Here is a 19,317-nt window from a genome sequence, read left to right as displayed (position 1 = left end):
TTGTACTATAATTTCTAAGGATTTGCATCTTCGATTCGTTCATTCGAAAATATCGCGTCCCTTTTAAGGATCGAAATCATTGAAATAAGAGATAAGAGATTAATTGTGAACGATTACGAAGAATCATCAGAATTATACAACGTTCCTATTTTCCCGTGCAAGAGTATCATAACATGCATGTGTGTTTTTTTTTTCAACAGTACATCGTTAATAATAGAAACCACAGACAACAAATTATTCTAACCAACTTGTGAAAAATGATAATTCCAGCGATAACAATGTTATATTCAGCGTCGTAATTTCTCAGTTGTTTTTTTGACGCCTGATTGAAGCCAGAAGATCAAAGTAGCCTCTCGAAATTATATTTACGATAAAAAGGTTTTACTCAAGTGCATTAGAATTGCCTTTCATCTATGAAGCTTTCTGCTATGACGAAAGTTTATTTGCGACTCCTTTTTCCTCGATTGGAGAAAATTGATAATACGGTTCACGTGGTTATTGAACGAAATTGTCCTTCTAATTATAACTCGAGACTAAAAACGTGTTCCGACCATGTCACTCTGGCATTCTAAGGAGCTTTCTCAAATGATACGGTACATAAGTGCCGGTTGTATTTCCGTCCATCGTCGAAAACATTCGTTTTTCATTTTATCGGACGTGAGAACGACAAGTTGCGTCATTCGTATTCTTGTAACGTTCATTTCAACGTTCTCAGTCTACGTAATTTGTTGTTGTCCCGAAATTATTGACAATCATAAAGGATCAATTGGCGTTATGCGAGGGATATTTTTATTTATTTAGAAAGAATTGGAATTCAGCAACGTTATATACGGCATACTATTACGTACCATAGAACGATCTAGCATATGTGGCAATGTGGCATGTTGATAACATTCTGATAATTAATGATGCTATTAAGCTGGCCACAGTAATAGAACGGTCAACATGCGAACTCTTCCGTACGATGTATCCGTCAGTAAATTTATATTACATTTTCTAATAAAGTAAATTACGCTTCTAATAAATGATTGAAAGAATAGTTAATTTTGCAACATTAATTGAAATAATAATTTTATTTTGTATCGATTTTAATAATAGATATGTCATCGATCACGGATTAAAATAAATTACGAAAAAGGAGAGAAAGGATTATGAATTTGTTAGATTCTCATTCGCTTATTCACCTATTTCTAGATTGAAATTTATATTGTCTTTCCAGTTTCTCATGATCCATTCGCCCAGGATCAGATACAACCTAAGGTCACTAGTCGATTACAAATCACAGCTATTTTAACTCGATGATGTCATTGAGACGTTCTCCTTCATATAATTAGTGAAATAAAAATTCATGGATTTTTCAAATTTTCGGTACACTCCAGAACTTGTTCTTTTATGTAGAGTCGACGTACCTTCTTTTTACATTTCTAATTTTTGGTACAAAAGAAGAAGAATCATTCGATATTTTACATACGATAAATTAATTCCCTCATACGATAAACATGTCTGTAAAAATTCTAACAATATTTTACTATCGTAATATGGCGTTTAAATCTTCGGAAACGTTATGAATGAAAGTAGAACACTTTATATCAGTTTATATCAATTTCTTTATCAACACGTACTGTAACTAAAGTAATTATATTATCATATCATAAATGAACAATTCAAAGTGCAATAAAATATTGCATTTAGAAGTACAAATCAATTTCCAAACATTCAAAAGAATATCAATATTTAATATTTTATTTACTCGAAATGATTCTTTATTTTTCCAATATTTAATAGTTCATATACTCCATTCATAAAACTTTTATTTTGTTAATTTCTAGTATTTTAAAGATCCGATACAAATATTCCAATCATTCGATTTCCACAATTTTTTTTTTTTTTTTTTTTTTTTTTTATAGAAATTACATGTTTCCCTTAAATTTCCTCGAATTATTTTCAATAGTGTGATGATAAAATATTTGAAATTAATAAAAGAACGGTGTAATGTCGACACTCACATCCTGTCAAGACAAGCGGCAGCACAACCCTGAGGAGGGCCACGTTCAGCCAATACTTGGACATGCCTTGATTTGCTCGGATGGCCTTTCACCCTGAAACACGCAAAGAGAAGAAGGTTGCTTGTAAAATTATCCACCGTGTACGCTGTCAACATCTCGAGATTTCAGAACGGCAATGTCAGCTCGACTAGAATCGATACGACACTGCCGCAGTCGGATACCTTTAACCTCGTTTTACCATGAGACGCGATTCTACCGTTCTTACGCTCGGCCTTCGCTTTTACAACCGAGCTGACCCTTCAGAATTTACGGTCTGTAGAATTTTACTACTTACCGTTACATTGTATTCTTTCGCGTAGATTTTTCGTAAAACCGTACAGTACATTTCTTCTGATATTTCTTGACACGATTTGTCAATTAATTAACCATTGACAGAACGAGGTCAATTTGGTTTGATCGAAAGGACACTTTCTATTTGTGCGCTATGCGCTTTATTAAATTACAGTTATACGTGGGTTAATTTTTATCACAGGCCAGTTACCACTGAGAATTTCAATTTTTATTGCATCAATCACAATCTAAAGAATTCTCGAAACTTGAACGTTTGAATATCTTCAATTGCAGAAAGCATAAATAAATAAATATTTATTTTTAATAAATAAATTATCAGTGCGATACATCTGTAAGGTTATACATATGTAAATAAATATTAATAAAAACTCAATGAGATAAAAATACCAAGTGTAGTCGGCATGTCATAAATTTCAAAGAAATATTTTCATTTTATCTATCTTTATATCATGGTGATTATTTTCATGAAAAATTGCTAACATGCCAAACATTAATAACACCCGAACCATGTAACCAATGTATCTAGTGTGTGACGTGTACGCTATACACCATCTGCACCCATTTCCTGCTTCCGTCTAAGATTTCACAATGGTGACACACTTGGTTTCTTGTTCAAAAAAGCTAGCCACTCATTACACGTTTTTGGACGATCACCAGAATTATATATATCTTGTGGAATCTTACGATTTATGATCGATTTAACGTCTCATTTGCCATTTTGAATAAACGAAACGTTGAAAAAAAGAGAAAATAAGAGAATATTTCTTTAAAAGTCCTTTCAACTTTCATGCACCTACAACGTTAAGATCGTTTTTAAGACCTTTCTTTCGACCGTGTTTGTAGAAATAGTTGCATGTTCATTCAGGATCGATGAAAACGGGAACAAAGTTAAGAAGGAAATTACGAACTTCAAATTATCAGGTAGAATGGTTCTGAGAATTAAAAGACCTTTCAGCTTGTTCGTTTTTCGGTTAAAGCAGGCACGCCCAACTTAATTATCAAGCAATTATACGGGGTTGGACTTTACTCGTCCCATAAAAGGTGCGTCTACACGTTTTCGGAATCAGCCTCGCTATCGTCCGACCAGTGATAACAAAATTAGTAGTATTTAGTAGTAAATATAAAGATGGGGACATTTTTCTGAAAAAAAGGCCACATGTATACACAATGGTATACGATAGTTCCCAATCAGATAGATTTCTTATTTTGTATTTCAAAATCGAAATATTTAAAAGAATTTTTAGTAATATTGAGTGTAACAGTATAGTAAAGAAAGAAAAGAGAACTATAAATAAACACTGTTACATGGTTATATTATGTAATATTGGTAAAAATTCTCTTTAACATATCGCCTTTAATTACTTTTAGAATATGAAGTGAGAAATTTATCTAAACAAAAATTGTTTAACGCCATAAGGGACATTGAACGTATTTCTTTGTCAAATAGTAAAATTTTCACAAAATATTTACTTTTTGTGTAAATACGAAAAGAACAATGATCTCTAAGAACCATTATAATTACCAATTAAAACGTAACTAAGAAACTAGAACTGAAACTTCCGAAGCAGTTTTCTCAATTTTTCCAAAAATTGCCTCTGCCAAACCATCAACATAATTCTCTCAATGATCGAAAGAGGCGGGTTTCTTGAAAGACTCATTAATGAAAGAGTAACGCATAGAGTTCTTGAAAATTTAGCGATCTTAAGTTTTTCGTCGATATTACCGATACTAGTCATCTTGATTATTCATTTGCATTTATCTCAGACTACAGGTAGCCTCTCGATATTTTGAAGTGCTCCAACAGATGGATGCATGGGCAAGGTTTTATCGTTTGCCCTAGATAAAGGGCCCACGCGATTATAGAAAGATAGGACTAAATGGAAGTATAGCGTTTTAGAATTTACGGCCGTAACTCTATACGAAAATTTGTCATCGACATGCTATACCATTGATCGTATTTACGATCGAAATAAAATTATTATGTAATCGCAGCAACCTACACCTGTTCGCAAAATAAATGTTGAAACAATAGATGTTATATCATTTCCGTGTGACTAATTTTAAAATGAAATTGAGAAATAAGAGGTTCAGAGTTTCCTGTTTACGTTCAGACAAATTCGAATTCCTCCGCGGTGAATTACTTTGCTTCGTGCATGGTTGTTCTTGACAAGTTAAAAATGTAACTAAATTGTACAATTTGTGTAATCGTATATATATATATATATATATGTTTGTTTTTATAGAGAATTATCGCGAGATATCAAGAAAAGACGAAGCAATATACCCAGTTTTATAAACGGGGTTTCAACAGGGTAATCAGTCGATAATACGCCTATGTGAATGTTTGAAGAGATATATTCTACAAATATTATTGACGAAACAAGAAAAGATAATTCACATATTCCTCAGTTTATGAAACTTTAATTTATTAGCTTGGAATTCTTATATTAGGCGCAGAATATTGAAAAACATTGTATGATTTTGTTGCATCAATTTTTTAAATCTTTTCTTTTTTCGATAAGTATTTTTGTCTCTTTAAATGTATCATTGTATATCATTCTAAAATTGACGATTTTCTCTTATGTATATAATTTTGATCTTTTTAACATTTACTTAATATTTATTCTAACAATAAAATATAAATCATTAAAATCGGATACTTAATATGCATTACAGATTGGACAGAGAACAGAGAAATTACGGATAGAACTGAAATGAAACTTTGTTAAAAATACGATCTTTCTTTATCAAGTTAGACAGTCATGAGCATGACTCAATATTACGAGGCAAACTGCTAGTAATTCTATCTGAATGAATAACTAATCTGCTTCAGTCATGATTAAGCAATGTAAGAGAAGAAAATAAATATCACTTAAAACGCAGTACATGAAATTCAAGGGACCTGTTGTCTAGGAGTTCAAGTGAACGATCACCTGTCGCTGTACATTAAGCACATTTATGTTACTTAAGCGACTCGGCACGTGAAACTGTATTTTAATCAGTCGCGTGTCGTTCTGTCCTTACTAAACCGGTTCGACAAATGCTACACAAATTAAACGATAGCTGTACTTGTTATATAAAATATGGAAACTAGAGCGTTCATTGGAATATTTAATGGATGTAATAATCTATTTAAATCGCACTTTTTAAAATCAGATTCATCAAAATACGAAGTTTCATAAAAATATACAGTTTACATATTAATTCGATTGTACAAAAGAGCAGTGTTTTCTTGCTCGTAATTATCAAACACGCTACTACCTGGTTCAAAATAATCTCTAGATCCTAGAGTTATATGTTTGCTTCTAAATTTTTCTGACACCAATCACATCGATCGCGAATGACTATCATACTGATTGTCAGTTTGCAAATAGATAATACGGTGATACGATGTTAGCAAGAGTTCTGTGTCGAATTCACAGGCTGTACTAAAATTGTGCAATTTAAATTTTAATACAAAATTAATTTAATTTTGTTAAAATATTTGTACCGTATTAAAATTATTTAATTTGTATTACCGAAGTAGCTGTTTCAATTTTGTTAAAATAAAATGCTGACTGATATAAAGGTGTCAGTTGTAAGAAAGTTACTGCAATCGCAGAATTAGTATTCGTCAGTACACTACGAATCAATATCGATGACAAAAGCACCGTGGTATCTCGATAATTTTAGCTCTCAGTATTCTAGGAGTGAAACCTACTCATCTTTTATGGAAAACGCACAGCATTCTGTTACACTGGACAGGCTGAATCGTTTCTGAATGAACACACGTGTCAACTGTTCTTTCTCCATAGAAACATTCATTAACTTCTAAACACGATAAGGAAACGAAAAGAGGAAAATTATCGCCCCTATTTCATTAAATGCTACTCATCTAATTAATGCAAAATACGTATTAACGAGTATTAAAAATTTCTCATGAAACATCAAGGATACATTAAAAAAACGTAATAAACGACCACACAACGCGTACAAAGTCTTCTTAGAATAATTACTTGTTTGTCGTTTAAAAGAAACTCGGGTTTTGATTCGCAACCGTTAAACTTTATTACGCTCCTTGGACACCCTTTTACAAAGAAACGCGTGCACATTGCGTGCAGCAGCTTCTGCGTAGATGCGTGCCACACGCGATATGAAAGGTCTTGATTAAGGGAGTGCACGATGCTCGTTACGCCTTCAGAATACATATAATTCGCGTTGAATTTCTTGATAATTTGATAAGCAATGACATCGTTTAAACAATGCCTAAACGTTTTATCTAAATTTGCATTATTTTTGTTATTAATTCTATTTCATTTTAAATTAACAACGATTTCTTAGTTCTTCTGTTACATTAGGAAATTTTCTGGGCGAATTTCAGAGGAATAAAATTAATTTCTTTTTAGCTCCAATTTAACGGAGCGCGTAATTTTTTTATAGTAATCTTATGAAAAATTTCTTCTTAATTTCGGCGTTTGTTTTATAAATAGAATACTTGATTTTAATAAAACAACTTTTTAAAGAAGAGGGAAACTTTTTAATCTGAATATTCACAGTTTGGAAATGAAGGATTCAATTTCGGTAAGAAGCGTTTCAGAGAAAAATGCAAGTTATTCCTTTTCGCAAATTATTTTCCAATCTCTATATAACGTTAAGCCGCGCGAAAAGCACATGGTTGACACTGTAATTGTCTGTAATTTCGAGTTGACAGTACGCATTATCGGTTACATCGCCAAGGACGAATGTAAATTCGCTAGGAAGACAGGAAGGAACAAATAGATCGTATACGATATGATTCATCCTTATCGTGATTTGAAACAGTCGGCAGTACAAATAATTATTGTCAATCGATCGAAATATTTGCCCTCGCTGCCATGTTCTCCTATTCCTAGTTTGGAACCATGCTCTGGAATAAACAGATCGATGCACGTGTTTCGTGAACGCTTGTTACGATCTTCCAGCGTTCCCATATCTTTGGCAAATCGTAAACCAGTGAAACATCGACTGCTTTACGAACGATTCACGTTTCAACCGCGTGGAACGGTCAGGTTCCTCGTATCTCGTGTTACACGCAACGTACCTCCTACTGATTTTTTGGAATTTTTATTAAACTCAGTAAGAAACAGAAAACTTCTGGATACGACGGAATTGTGACGTAATAAATGCTTTTGGTCTCGAAGAAATATAAGGAATGTTAAGTTTCAAGATTTGTTTGTTTGAATAAAGAAAGAATGGTCAGATTATTTGAAAAAATCTTTGTTGAAGCTAAACATAACAGCAGTGAGTCGTTGTAGCACCTGATTTATCCATTCTTTAACATTTTATTACACCTACCTTCTACTCAGATACAGTGACTGTAAAAAGTATTTGCAAAATTTTGATATGTTCTTTTATCATTTCATTTTCATAGTATCAAATTTGCGTAGTTATATGAAAAACACAAAATGATACTGAACTTTAAATTCAATGTAATTGGAGCTGATTAACTACTATACCATGTGGATGATATAAACAAATACAATAATATACAAATATCGTCTGTAGCTACAGTAAACACCTCTATCAATTCGTCATCTTAGAAAATTTACACGTTGAATTTTCCAATAAGGATCCGAAAACACGTAATACTCCAATTTTCATCCTGACACAATGAACAGTTCACAAGTATCAGTCGCCTTTCTTAACTCTCGCGTAACTTCGACCACGTTTCAAATCCACTAAACTCTTCTCAAAGCATTCCGTGTTCCAAAAATTCGCTCCAACGTACCCTGTCACCGTCCACGCACCTGCAGCCATGCTTTCTTCCCTTCAATATATTTTCAGCAGCTTGAACATACCATACAGCCATGATTTTACTCCTGGAATACGTGTATATCAACACACACACATCCATCAACAAGCACACTGAAACGCAATCAGCTGACTGGAATCGGTGAATAGCAAGGCACAAGAAAGGAACCGTAGAGAAACAGGCTCACCTTGAATGAAACAACTCTGTCGGTATTTCAAAGCATCCCTCGGCACGATTTCTCTCCCAGCTGTCTTTCCGTCGATCGAACTTCCAGGACAACAACATACACACGCCTTCCGGCTTTAGCACGCGCGAAATCACACGCTGTCACACTTTTTCTGTCAACTTTTTCTCATTGACGATGATATCAGTAACATGCACTTGATTCTATATATGTTGATATATATATATATATAATGTTTTTATTTTTGCCAAAACGGTGTGGATTTAGGTTAACGAACGCCCATGAGGCGTTTCGAAGAAGTAGTTGTGACGCATTCGCTGATGTCGGGTCACTGATACGTATCCGGTGACGAACGGCGATCAACGCCGGCTCGACACTCACTGAGCCACCTTTCTACGCCCGTTTCTGGCGTCGACCATCCGCGCCTGCGTGTCTCCTTTGCGTCATTTCCCTCGCAGTAGCGTAGTTTGAACAACTTCGAATATCTGGGGTATCTCCGATTGTTGCGTCGTGAATACATTTGCGAACTTTCGTTTTTTTTCTATGGAATAAGCAAGTTTATTAATATTTAAATACTGTACTTTACAGGAGATATTTTACTTCAGTTAATTCAGAAAACAAGATATCGATTGTTTGATAATTGCTATAGATATTACTAGTTTCTTTACCTTAGTTTGGTTTGCGTTACGTTTAGATTGAAATTAATTTCTACTGAAATTTTTAATCGCCGGGGTTTGCGGATTTTACGTTCGCAATCGCCGAAGGAATTTTAGTTTAGGAATTTGTGCGCGTCTCGCACGGTATGAGAATATTAAGATATATTATCTATTATTATTAGACTGTGGACGTCTGTCTTAAAATACGCAGAATATCCGAGATAAATTATTTATTATAACATACGGCAGACAAAACAAATTTTTATTCAAACCCTGTTTCTTTACTTATAATATGTATAAAAATATGGAATTGCATAAACATCAGCAATTTGATTATTATGTATTACAGAAATATAGATTCCTTCGCAAATATTAATTCAACTGAATCAATTAATATCCAATTTTGCATAGATCGTAGACGTATGAATATTTTTGTTCGTAAACAAATTCTATTTTACTCCTTCTTCGATCCTCTTCTAATCCAGCTATAATTTAGACAAGAAAGGCGACGAGAGACTATAAAACATCTCTGTCACCTCTTCAAAATATGTAATTCAGCTGAAGATCGCTGAAGTTATTAGAGATATAGAACTGCAATAGAGCTTTAATAATAAAGCATTAAGAAGCATAAATTTTGCAACAAGTATACACAGAGTGAAATACCAATTTTGATCTATAGTTACTTTGGCTTCTATAATCGTCTTCTGATGTTAACAGAAACGCAGAAGGACGATGGAGGTAGTGGACAAGAAAGCGAGATTGTAAGAGAAACATAGCGATGGTAGAACGTTAACTCCAATTCGTATCTTAATTTTGATCTTATTATTTTGCTTAGATATTAATAGGAAGTTAGGATCATGGTGCAGGTTTTAGGTAAGGATTGGAAATCGTGGAAGGTGAATAGAGCTAACAATAGACTTACTTTAGACCATAGTTCAGCTGTGTTCCTATTATTTTCGGAGGAACCCCGGTGGTAATAGGATCACAGACTGACAGAGGTGCTGGATAAGGAAAACGAGTCACTCAAGTTAGCTACAAATTTGCATACTTTTTAATTGCAAAAGTAATCGATTAGTGTCATCGATTGACGGATAGATGGCAATAGCAGTTCGTTGTCTGTGCCGAGTCGAGTGAATGAGTTGAATTAAAATTGAATGAAAAACCATCACGATAATGATACGCATCATTATCATCATCGTAATCACCACGCAATACAAGATGAAATAGCGTGTTTAATCTGATCTTATTTTTGGAATACATTATAAGCAAACGATTGATAGAAATTTGGGAAACAAATGTAATTTTAAAATTTGTAACCTTAAGACCCTTGCAGGTTTTCTCATTTTCTTCTTCTTTTAATGATCATAAAATTATGATATGGAGTTTTTATCGTCGTTTGCCACTTCTGATGGCGTGATTCTTTGAATTATGGTCGTGATTAAAAATTTTCAAAATTTGTATAATATATATTATAGAGTTAATCAACGTCCAATTTCTTCATGGCCCAGTGGAAAAAGATGAGAATAGAGAAGCTGAAACTCAGTGGCACACATGTCGCTTTTATCCACGCCCAAATACTGAAAATTAAAGAAAGAATAAATTAGGATTTATTGTTCACATTCGATGCATATGTTTAATAAAATTGTACTTACTTGAAATTATATTTATATACTTAATAGTGCATATAGTATTACGTATGTTTTACGAGAAACCAATCGTTTTTATCTCAGGAAAGAAACTAAATAACACTGGCTTAAAAATATAATAAAATATGTAATTAAAAATTTGTTGGGAAACTAATACCGAGGAACATAAAGTAGCGTATTTATAATACTTTATACTATAGTATCGTGGGAAAAGCAAGGCCTAAAAATATCGGGTTGGCCATAAACACCGTCGGGAGAGGAATTGCAACCGGATGTCTGCATATCCTTGCCGCTTATCCTCAATATTCTAAATGACCCAACATAAAACTATTTTTATGGTTAAGGTCCAGCAGGCCAAAAACAAACGGTTCTTGATAATTTGGTCTATTACGGGAGAAGTCAAGGAGTGAGAATCGAGAAGCTCGGGAGTACGAGTTGCGTTGTCGAGAGAGTACGAGTTGCGTTGTCGAGGGAGTTGTGTTGCTAGCGTTGTCGAGGGAGTTGTGTTGCTAGCGTTGTCGAGAGAGTGTTGCTAGCGTTGTCGAGAGAGTATGGTTCGCGTGAGAGTGTGAGCGTTGGATCCGTTGTGACGAGAGTTGAAAATGGATTATTGAGTTGTCTAAAGTACAGTACGTTGTTGCGATCATGTTAAATAACCATCGTTTCCTGTCTAATCAACATCTATATCAATCCACATTCACTGTAAATAGATCACAATTATTTACAATACTACAATACCTTTTTTCAGCTTACATGCCCTTTGTGTGTTTGTACTTTCTACCATACTCTCGTTCACACATTGTAATATTTTAACACTCATGTATAACAACAATTTATACAATTCTAAAAAAAAAAAAAAAAAAATACAAAACTTATAGTAAATAATTAAACATTATCTACTGCAAGATTTTACTTTGTTAATAGGTTAATTTCTACCAAAATCCAGCTAATTCAATAGAAAATTTATACCTACTTTAGAAATAACTAGTGCTCAATATTTTATAACAATTTATCGATTTACTTGTAAACGTTATCATCCACTTTAAATGGATGCGAGGTAGGAATAGACCCACATTCGAAGATAACCACATGTTTAATCGGTACATCATCAGCGTCGGTTTTCGTTTGTTCGATCTTAAAAACTACATCTTCCCCTTCGATTACCTGTCGACGTAAAAATATAAATCACAATTCTGCTTTCTTAATAAATATATATGTAAGATCGTAAATCTTGGGGATAATTCAGGTGATCGATTCTGAAGTCTGAAAATCGAAAATCGATTTTCAACGTTCTGAGCTACCGATCTTTCTCCGTCAGTCTTCAAAATTTTAAATAATTATTCTATGTTCTTGTCTGTCTCTGATGTTGCTCTCTGTCCGTCCGTTTGGGAAAAGGGTGTCTCTCAAAAATGGTTGTCCGTAAAATCCCAAGAGGGTCGCTCTGTCCGTGAAACAAAGAAAGCCGTGCTACCCGTAAAACAAAAGAGTCCCTATCCCACGTGAACTCTAGGGAGTTTACATATATATTTTTCCTTACTATTGTTGCGGATATTTACGGATTTATGAGAAATTTAAAAATACAAAAATGCACGCAATGCTAAAGAACATTTAGTGGATAAAATGAATCTCTGCTCAGGTTCTATTTCCTGAGTTGTCTTCATAAAAATATAAATTTGCATAAACATTCGCGGTTTATTGTGTTACCTTTCCAAATACAGTGTGTTTCCCATCTAGCCACGGTGTGGGAATAGTTGTAATAAAGAATTGACAACCATTCGTATTCTTTCCAGCATTTGCCATACTGACATACATGGGCCCATTATGGCCAAGGACAAAATTCTCATCGTCGAAGTATTTTCCATAGACGCTGATCGATCCAGTGCCATCGTCATTCTCTATATCTCCACCTAAAAGATGACCAAATTATCAAATTGTGAACTAAAGTTACCCAGTTGTAAACCGAATATAATTCTTTGACCTCAATTTCGGTTACCTTGTATCATAAACTTCTTAATTACTCGATGAAACCTACTACCCTTATACGTTTTCCCTCCTATCCCATCAGTGGCTAAAGTGATGAAATTCTTTGTGGTCTTAGGCACGACATTACCGAATAATCCTATAACGATTCTTCCTGCTGGATGATCGTCTATCATGATGTCCAAGTATACTCGATCAGTGACGGTGAGATTCTCAGTATTCTGACATAAAATTTTGGAAATCAGTGTAGAGGAATAAAAATTGACGATTTGATTCGAAATTCAGAAATCGCGATTCTAAAAATTCCTATCTTAATTTATGGGCCGATTTGAATGCTAATTTTTATGTGAAAGTTATAAGAATACACAAAATTACAGGAAAAATAAAAAGTACTATAAGAATACATTTTATTAATATAAATATAATTAATATAATAGTATTAAAATATGAATATTTCCTTTTATGATACGAACTGAGATATACTTTCATTGTGAAAATATATTAAAATATAGAAACTTCAAATCGCCGTTAAATCAACTGCCAAATGGAAGGTTTATTCGCGTAAAATGAATCGAATTGTAAATGATAGTAGTTAGTGAATCAAACAATTTTTTTACAAAAGGGAAACGGATAGGATAAGTAGTGGCACAATGGTATCGTGAATAGTTCTGGCACATTATACCGATAAATTCTCAATTTCCACAACTTTCACGCGTGTAAACTTGCGTTTCACAAACCGCACCGTTCTCGCTGAGAATCGTCGAGAATCCGACGTACAATGGTATTAAGTGGATGAAAGAAACCTTATACAGCCTATATGACTATAAAACGCTAGCGATCTATACTTCGATCTTCTTTTTATCCTCTTTTCATAATCTAACTTCTCTGTAGAAATACATCTTTCGAATTTCATCAGGCAATTATCACCACGTAAAGATTAGTCACATATCGAAATTTATACACATTTTATCACAGACATATTTCTTTCAAATTCTATTAGAATTTTATTTCACAAAAATTCTTTGTTGTTCCTCCGTATTTTTTTTCGCGATTAAGAGCACAACGCCAAACTCTCGCGACGATGTCTTTAACGTCGTTCAGATAACGGTATGCAGAAAAACACAGTTGCATCCGGAATATTTCCGACGTTTTACACGAAATGGTACCTCTAAAGTTGCGGCCAATGCAACCAGACAGGCTATCGCCAGAAAGATCTTCATGGCTGTACGATTCCATCCAGAATGCTTCGGATTCTCTGATAGTTTCTGCGTCATCGTTCAACTCGGACGCTCGCTTAAATGCGAGCAGAAGCACCGCGCGGAGACTAAAGAAACAGCTGGGGACGCTTGCGCGGAATGTTCACGTTGAAACTACGCAAATTTTGTCTGAAATACTAATGACCCTAATACTTTAACTAATACTCTGAAAGAACCACGCATCATCAACATGGTTAATTAGATGCGTCAAAATTTCTAACAGTTTCTCTTTATTTTATTAAAACCTGCGTACTTTTAATAAATACAAAACTAAGAAATCAGAGTCTCTGCTTATCTCTTCTATTATTTCCTCCTTAACATTTCATTAGTGATTCTAATGTCAATTTTCATTTACCCACTGCGTTTCTCTTGCCTATAAATTAAAATAAAATTTGTCTTATCTCTGAGTCATTATTCATATTCATTATTTCTAACTATGTCAAAATACATCAAGTATATTAACTTAAAGTATATCAAGTAGTTATATTAAATAATAAATTTAATTTCCTTCGCCAAGAAAGACATCCCTTAACAAACTCAATTTTGATCGAAACAAGTTTAAAAATAACTTTCACTTTACTAGAAACAATCTTATCTTTCCTCTGAATCCCTCAAACCTTTCGCAATCCCACAGTTACTGATATCTATAAAATACCAATCAATCGATATTGTATCAAACAATAACGATAATAATGTCCGATAAGACAAAATTTATTCAAAAGAAGGACATTGAAAAACCTCGAAATAAATTCCAAAATTTGTCAACCACCGTGCGAAATAAACTTTTCGCGGGGTCAAAGATCCCCGAACCTGGCGATTGGAGGAGCGCTTCGAGGTACGCTCGTTAAGTCCCGTTAGTCCCGATCGTCGACCGGCTCGAATATTATAAAAGCAGGGACCATTGTCGATCCAAGAATAGTTGTGCACGATGAAGAGGATCGGTGAATGCCACAGTGCGCGTTTCATCGCGTTTGCGTCTCTTCTCTTCGTTGTTCTCGTCGCTGAAGCGGCGGTGCTAGATCGTCAAAAACGAGAATTTGTTATTCCAGACTGGATCGAGATTGTGGACGAACCTGTTGCAGAAAATTCGAAAACGATTCAAAGGGCGGTTCGAGTGAGGGACGCGAAGGTAACATACGATGGCGCACAGGTTTGGAGGATCCAGGCATCCGAGGCGCAGAAGGACTTGGTAGCGAACGTGACCATGGACTGTCAGGAGGCTGGATGTTCGTAAATTAGAAGAATTTATGTTATCGATACACACGAGAGAAATTATTTATTTCGATGGATTTCGATAATAGGACACTTCACATTCAAAATCATAGAGATTTTAAATTGTAGGTTTGATATAAGAATCGAAATTTTTTTAAGTTGGGAATGAAAGGAATTTTTTAAGGATTTATTCATTTTTAGAATTTCTTCTGTTTCTATAATTAGGAATTAATGGAGTTTCTGAATATTTAACAGTAGAAGCAAAAGCTTCGAATTAATTATCAATTGATAGATATATATATATATTTCCTTAATATTAAAATGTTATACTTCTCATTAGTTGCCTCTGGTATTCTTAAAAATTTTGCTGAGTAATTGTGTCCTTATCATATCTTTTATTTATTAATGATTTTATCACGCCAATTGAGGATTAATCGCCATTAGGGATCAAACGCCAATTAATGGGTTATGATATAAACTCGGTCTGTTGTAATATATATATTACATGTATTAATATAAAAAATGTAAAATAGTACGAATTTATGTTACAAGCGAATACAATGCAAATCGCTGGATCGATCAAAGAAATTATTACTAAATATTTAACTTTCTTATTAGACACTCTCATGCAAAAATGAAACGTCTTAAAAAAATGTTAAGATAGATACAGAGATACAATTGACGTTTTATTTTTGTTCCTCTTATAGTACTCTCTTTATGGGTTGGAAACGACACAGCAGTGGACGTAATGGTTCGTTCGGAAGAAATTTCAAGAGTGTCTCGCTACTTGAAACAAAAAGATCTACAATATCAAGTAGTGATCGAGGATTTGCAGAAAGCGATAGACGAAGAGAATCCATCGCTTTCCGAGGAAGAGATGGACGAACTGGAAGGTCGCAAAGGTTTGTAGCAACTTTCTACCATTATTCTTGTATTTATAGCAAATTTCTTTACTATACTTCGGTTTGCTTCCGGTTTCATGCTTTCCTCGCTTAATATTCTCACGTCTATTCTCCACTTTCCGTACAATTAGCCTGAACTTCAGCAACTAAGACGTTTTAATGATCCGACATTGTCGACGTGAAAAAGAAGCGTCGTTACATTTGACAGTGAAACGATGTTTCACTTGTTATTTTACTCGTTCCACTGACACGAATGGCGACGCTGCGGCAACTCGTTTAAAGCGTTATCACGCAGTCGAGTCACGCAGCGAAGAAAGCCAAGAACAAATCGTCCCTACACGGCCATCGGTTCGAAAGTGATTTAGATAAGTGAATTTTATCAAGTCGAATCATCGTTAGACGTTTCAAGTCAATTTGGCCGAGTGAAATTTCAATTCGTCTAACGACATTTTAATATCTTCTTGTGTTAATGATCTATGATTGTGGTCGAGCACATTTGGATTTAGAAATGAGGTCCTTTAAAAATCGTTATCCACAGGTTATTTCCGATGAGAATGTACGAGGTTATCGCCCTCGTCGCGATTTAACCGGTTAACCCAGTTTCAACACCATCGACAATGCTGATTAACATTAACAGTTACATGTGCTCGAGTGTGTCTACATTAGTGTGCGTGCATCTGCAACACACGTGTGACCGCACGTTTTCACGAACAATTTTGTTGTTTCAATCACGGTACCGTTACGCCTTTCCAGCTAGTTCGTTGGAATACGCGTTGGCAATCGGCCCGGTTCGAAAGTCATTCGAAATAGCGAGAAACGAGAGTCTTGGTGATTCGACTGGAATCGCGAATGAATCGAACCTGACGCGATACGTAGATTATTACTAGGGAGATATTTCTTGGTATATACTAACGATTATTTTTCATTTAAGTGCTTTCGAATCGAATGATATAGAGATCTTTTCTAAATATATTTATAAAGTTATATCTGATAAAATTTTCATTATTAAACCATATTGTTACATACTATCTTCAGAACGACTAACATATCAAAATAAAAAGTTTCTTTCTTTAATATTTTAATATTCTAATATTTTACTTTCATGAGTGAATGTATGTCTGTACTAATAAAACACCATAAAGCAAAGAGTTTGATATTCTTTTGACGAGGTGAAATCTCTAATAAGATTTTTCTAGTTTAGACTACGTCAATTCCTGGCTATGATTACAACTAACAGGCAGAAGTACGCCACTGAATATTCAGCTTCTGGGTAATTTTTTAGCTCGTTCCGCTTGGTGGCAGGGAGTCGCGATTAGGGTGCCAAATAGATATTCACGTCCTCGTCCTCTTCGTTATCCTGTAGCTAGCGTGTACGGTATCGGTGGCCCTTGGCGTTTCAGGGGTGAGCTTCTTGCGCGTACAATCCGCTTCGTTGATTCAGAACTATTCCTCCTAATTATTTTTATTAAATCGCCTATTCAATTTATTCTTTCAATATATAACTGTCATATGTTATTTGTTTGTTTGCCTCTGAATCCACGGAGCGGAATATTATCATGTGTCGTTTAAGGACACCGAACGTGCAACCTCTGAATAATCTTGAAGGTATACGTATCAGGTCATCGAATGGAATGGACCAGTTATCATCGACTCGAGGACATCCATGGATACCTTGATTACCTCGCTGAGACGTTTCCCGACGTTTGTTCCGTTGTCAGCATTGGTAACTCTGTCGAGGGCAGACCTCTTAAGGTATGATAAAATACAAAGATTTTCAAGTTATAATCTCAGTCCTTTGACAGCGTAATAAAATAACGATAAATTCAGAATGTACGACCTAGAAGATAATTATTTCTTTATCCTCAAGAGCTGTTGCATTGTTGGCATTAGATTTGGTATTAGATTTTTGTAGAAAATAAATAACAGCTACGTTGTTATTGAAAATAATTAAAAACTACGAATAGCGAAGAGAAGGAATAATGTATGGTATGTAGGTTTTAAGAATCAGCAATGGAAAAGCAAACGCCCCAGCATTGTGGATCGATGGAGGCATCCATGCTCGAGAATGGATCTCACCAGCGGCAGTGACTTACATTATCAATCACTTGGTGGAAAATAGCGAGGACCTCGAGGCTGATTATTATATTCTTCCGGTGGTAAATCCTGATGGGTATGTTTCTATTAATATTATAATTATATAAATACTGTATAATTAAATAAATATAAAAGTGTATATTTATAGAAAATTATTAGAATGTTTTCTATTTTTTTCGTAACTTTTTACATGCTTTTATAGGTACGAGCACACGTTCACGAGAGACCGTTTATGGAGAAAGAACAGGAGAAGGTCTGTTGGTAGTCTGTGCACCGGAGTCGATCTTAATCGGAACTTTGGTTATCGGTGGGGTGGCTTGGGAACTAGCAAAGATCCTTGTCGTGAAATTTATGCAGGCTCTGGGCCATTCTCTGAACCGGAAACCAACGCCATTCGATACTTCTTCGAAGCCAGCGCTGCTAATTTTAAAGTCAGTTGAATTTTCAGTACACCATTCGTTAGATATAGCACAACTCACAACTATTCGAACAATACACCTATTTTATCCTCTTTCGCTTCTATTCTACAATGATCACGGTTTTTATCGTATTACATATTAGTTAAAAATTTCACGTGTTTTGAATTTATCCAAGAGATGTTCATCACCTTTCGAGGTTGTTCGAATAATTATAAGCGATCTTTTGATATAAGAATATCTTTAAAAAAATGTCCAATTTCAAATTTCGAATACATACATTTTTTAAAGTATTCTCTTAATAGTATTTGAATAATCGTTTGATTTGCAATTGCTTTTATTTTTTAGGCATATCTAACATTCCACAGTTATGGCCAATACATTTTGTACCCATGGGGTTACGACAAACGCGTTCCACCTGATTATGCTGATCTTGAAAACGTTGGCAGACAAGTAGCGGCAGCAATGAAAAAAGCAGGAGGTGCCAACAGCGTTTACACGGTTGGAAACAGTGCTACTACCCTCTACGCAGCTTCCGGTGGCTCCGATGATTGGGCCAAAGCTATTTTGAAAATGAAATACACTTACACGATAGAATTGAAAGACACTGGAAAATATGGTTTCGTTTTACCAGCTCATTATATAATTCCGACAGCTAAGGAAGCATTGGCCGCGGTCATGGTCGTTACGGAAGCTTGCAAATCGTTGTAACCATTGACTCGTGGCGTAATTGTATAAATACAAGTTGATATCGGTTGTTGTGTGTACGGTGTATCTGTGTATTGTAATTATTAGCGGATAAGACGAGTGATAATTAACGAATGATTATTTATTAAATAAAACA

General features: G+C 34.6%; 3 protein-coding genes across 13 annotated transcripts in view; 1 reads left to right on the top strand and 2 right to left on the bottom strand.

The window, feature by feature from the left end:
* Piezo (piezo type mechanosensitive ion channel component) overlaps positions 1–8,704 on the bottom strand; it is a 28,846-nt gene extending 20,142 nt beyond the window's left edge. For all 11 annotated transcript variants that reach the window (XM_072011755.1, XM_072011759.1, XM_072011766.1 and 8 more), the window contains exons 1-2: positions 8,315–8,704; positions 2,007–2,099 (exon numbers count right to left, since the gene is read on the bottom strand). In XM_072011755.1, coding sequence (XP_071867856.1) covers positions 2,007–2,070 — 64 coding nt within the window. In that variant the 5' untranslated portion in view covers positions 2,071–2,099; positions 8,315–8,704. The remainder of the gene's footprint in view (positions 1–2,006; positions 2,100–8,314) is intronic.
* Positions 8,705–9,995: 1,291 nt separating this feature from the next.
* LOC139991350 (peptidyl-prolyl cis-trans isomerase B) lies at positions 9,996–13,923 on the bottom strand. The gene is made up of 5 exons (XM_072011332.1): positions 13,760–13,923; positions 12,607–12,814; positions 12,318–12,520; positions 11,635–11,777; positions 9,996–10,544 (listed from the first exon to the last, which is right to left on the bottom strand). The coding sequence occupies exons 1-5, from the start codon at positions 13,865–13,867 to the stop codon at positions 10,445–10,447; spliced, it is 762 nt and encodes a 253-aa protein (XP_071867433.1). The 5' UTR covers positions 13,868–13,923; the 3' UTR covers positions 9,996–10,444.
* Positions 13,924–14,756: 833 nt separating this feature from the next.
* LOC139991486 (carboxypeptidase B) lies at positions 14,757–19,317 on the top strand. The gene is made up of 6 exons (XM_072011603.1): positions 14,757–15,075; positions 15,769–15,963; positions 17,582–17,715; positions 17,958–18,133; positions 18,260–18,488; positions 18,822–19,317. Exons 1-6 carry the CDS (start codon positions 14,778–14,780, stop codon positions 19,182–19,184), a joined length of 1,395 nt encoding a protein of 464 aa, XP_071867704.1. The 5' UTR covers positions 14,757–14,777; the 3' UTR covers positions 19,185–19,317.

Source organism: Bombus fervidus, chromosome 10 (assembly GCF_041682495.2).
Source record: "Bombus fervidus isolate BK054 chromosome 10, iyBomFerv1, whole genome shotgun sequence".
Taxonomy (NCBI): Eukaryota; Metazoa; Arthropoda; class Insecta; order Hymenoptera; family Apidae; genus Bombus; species Bombus fervidus.
The sequence above is the reverse complement of the archived record's forward strand: the minus strand, read 5'-3'. Positions and strand labels throughout refer to the sequence as shown.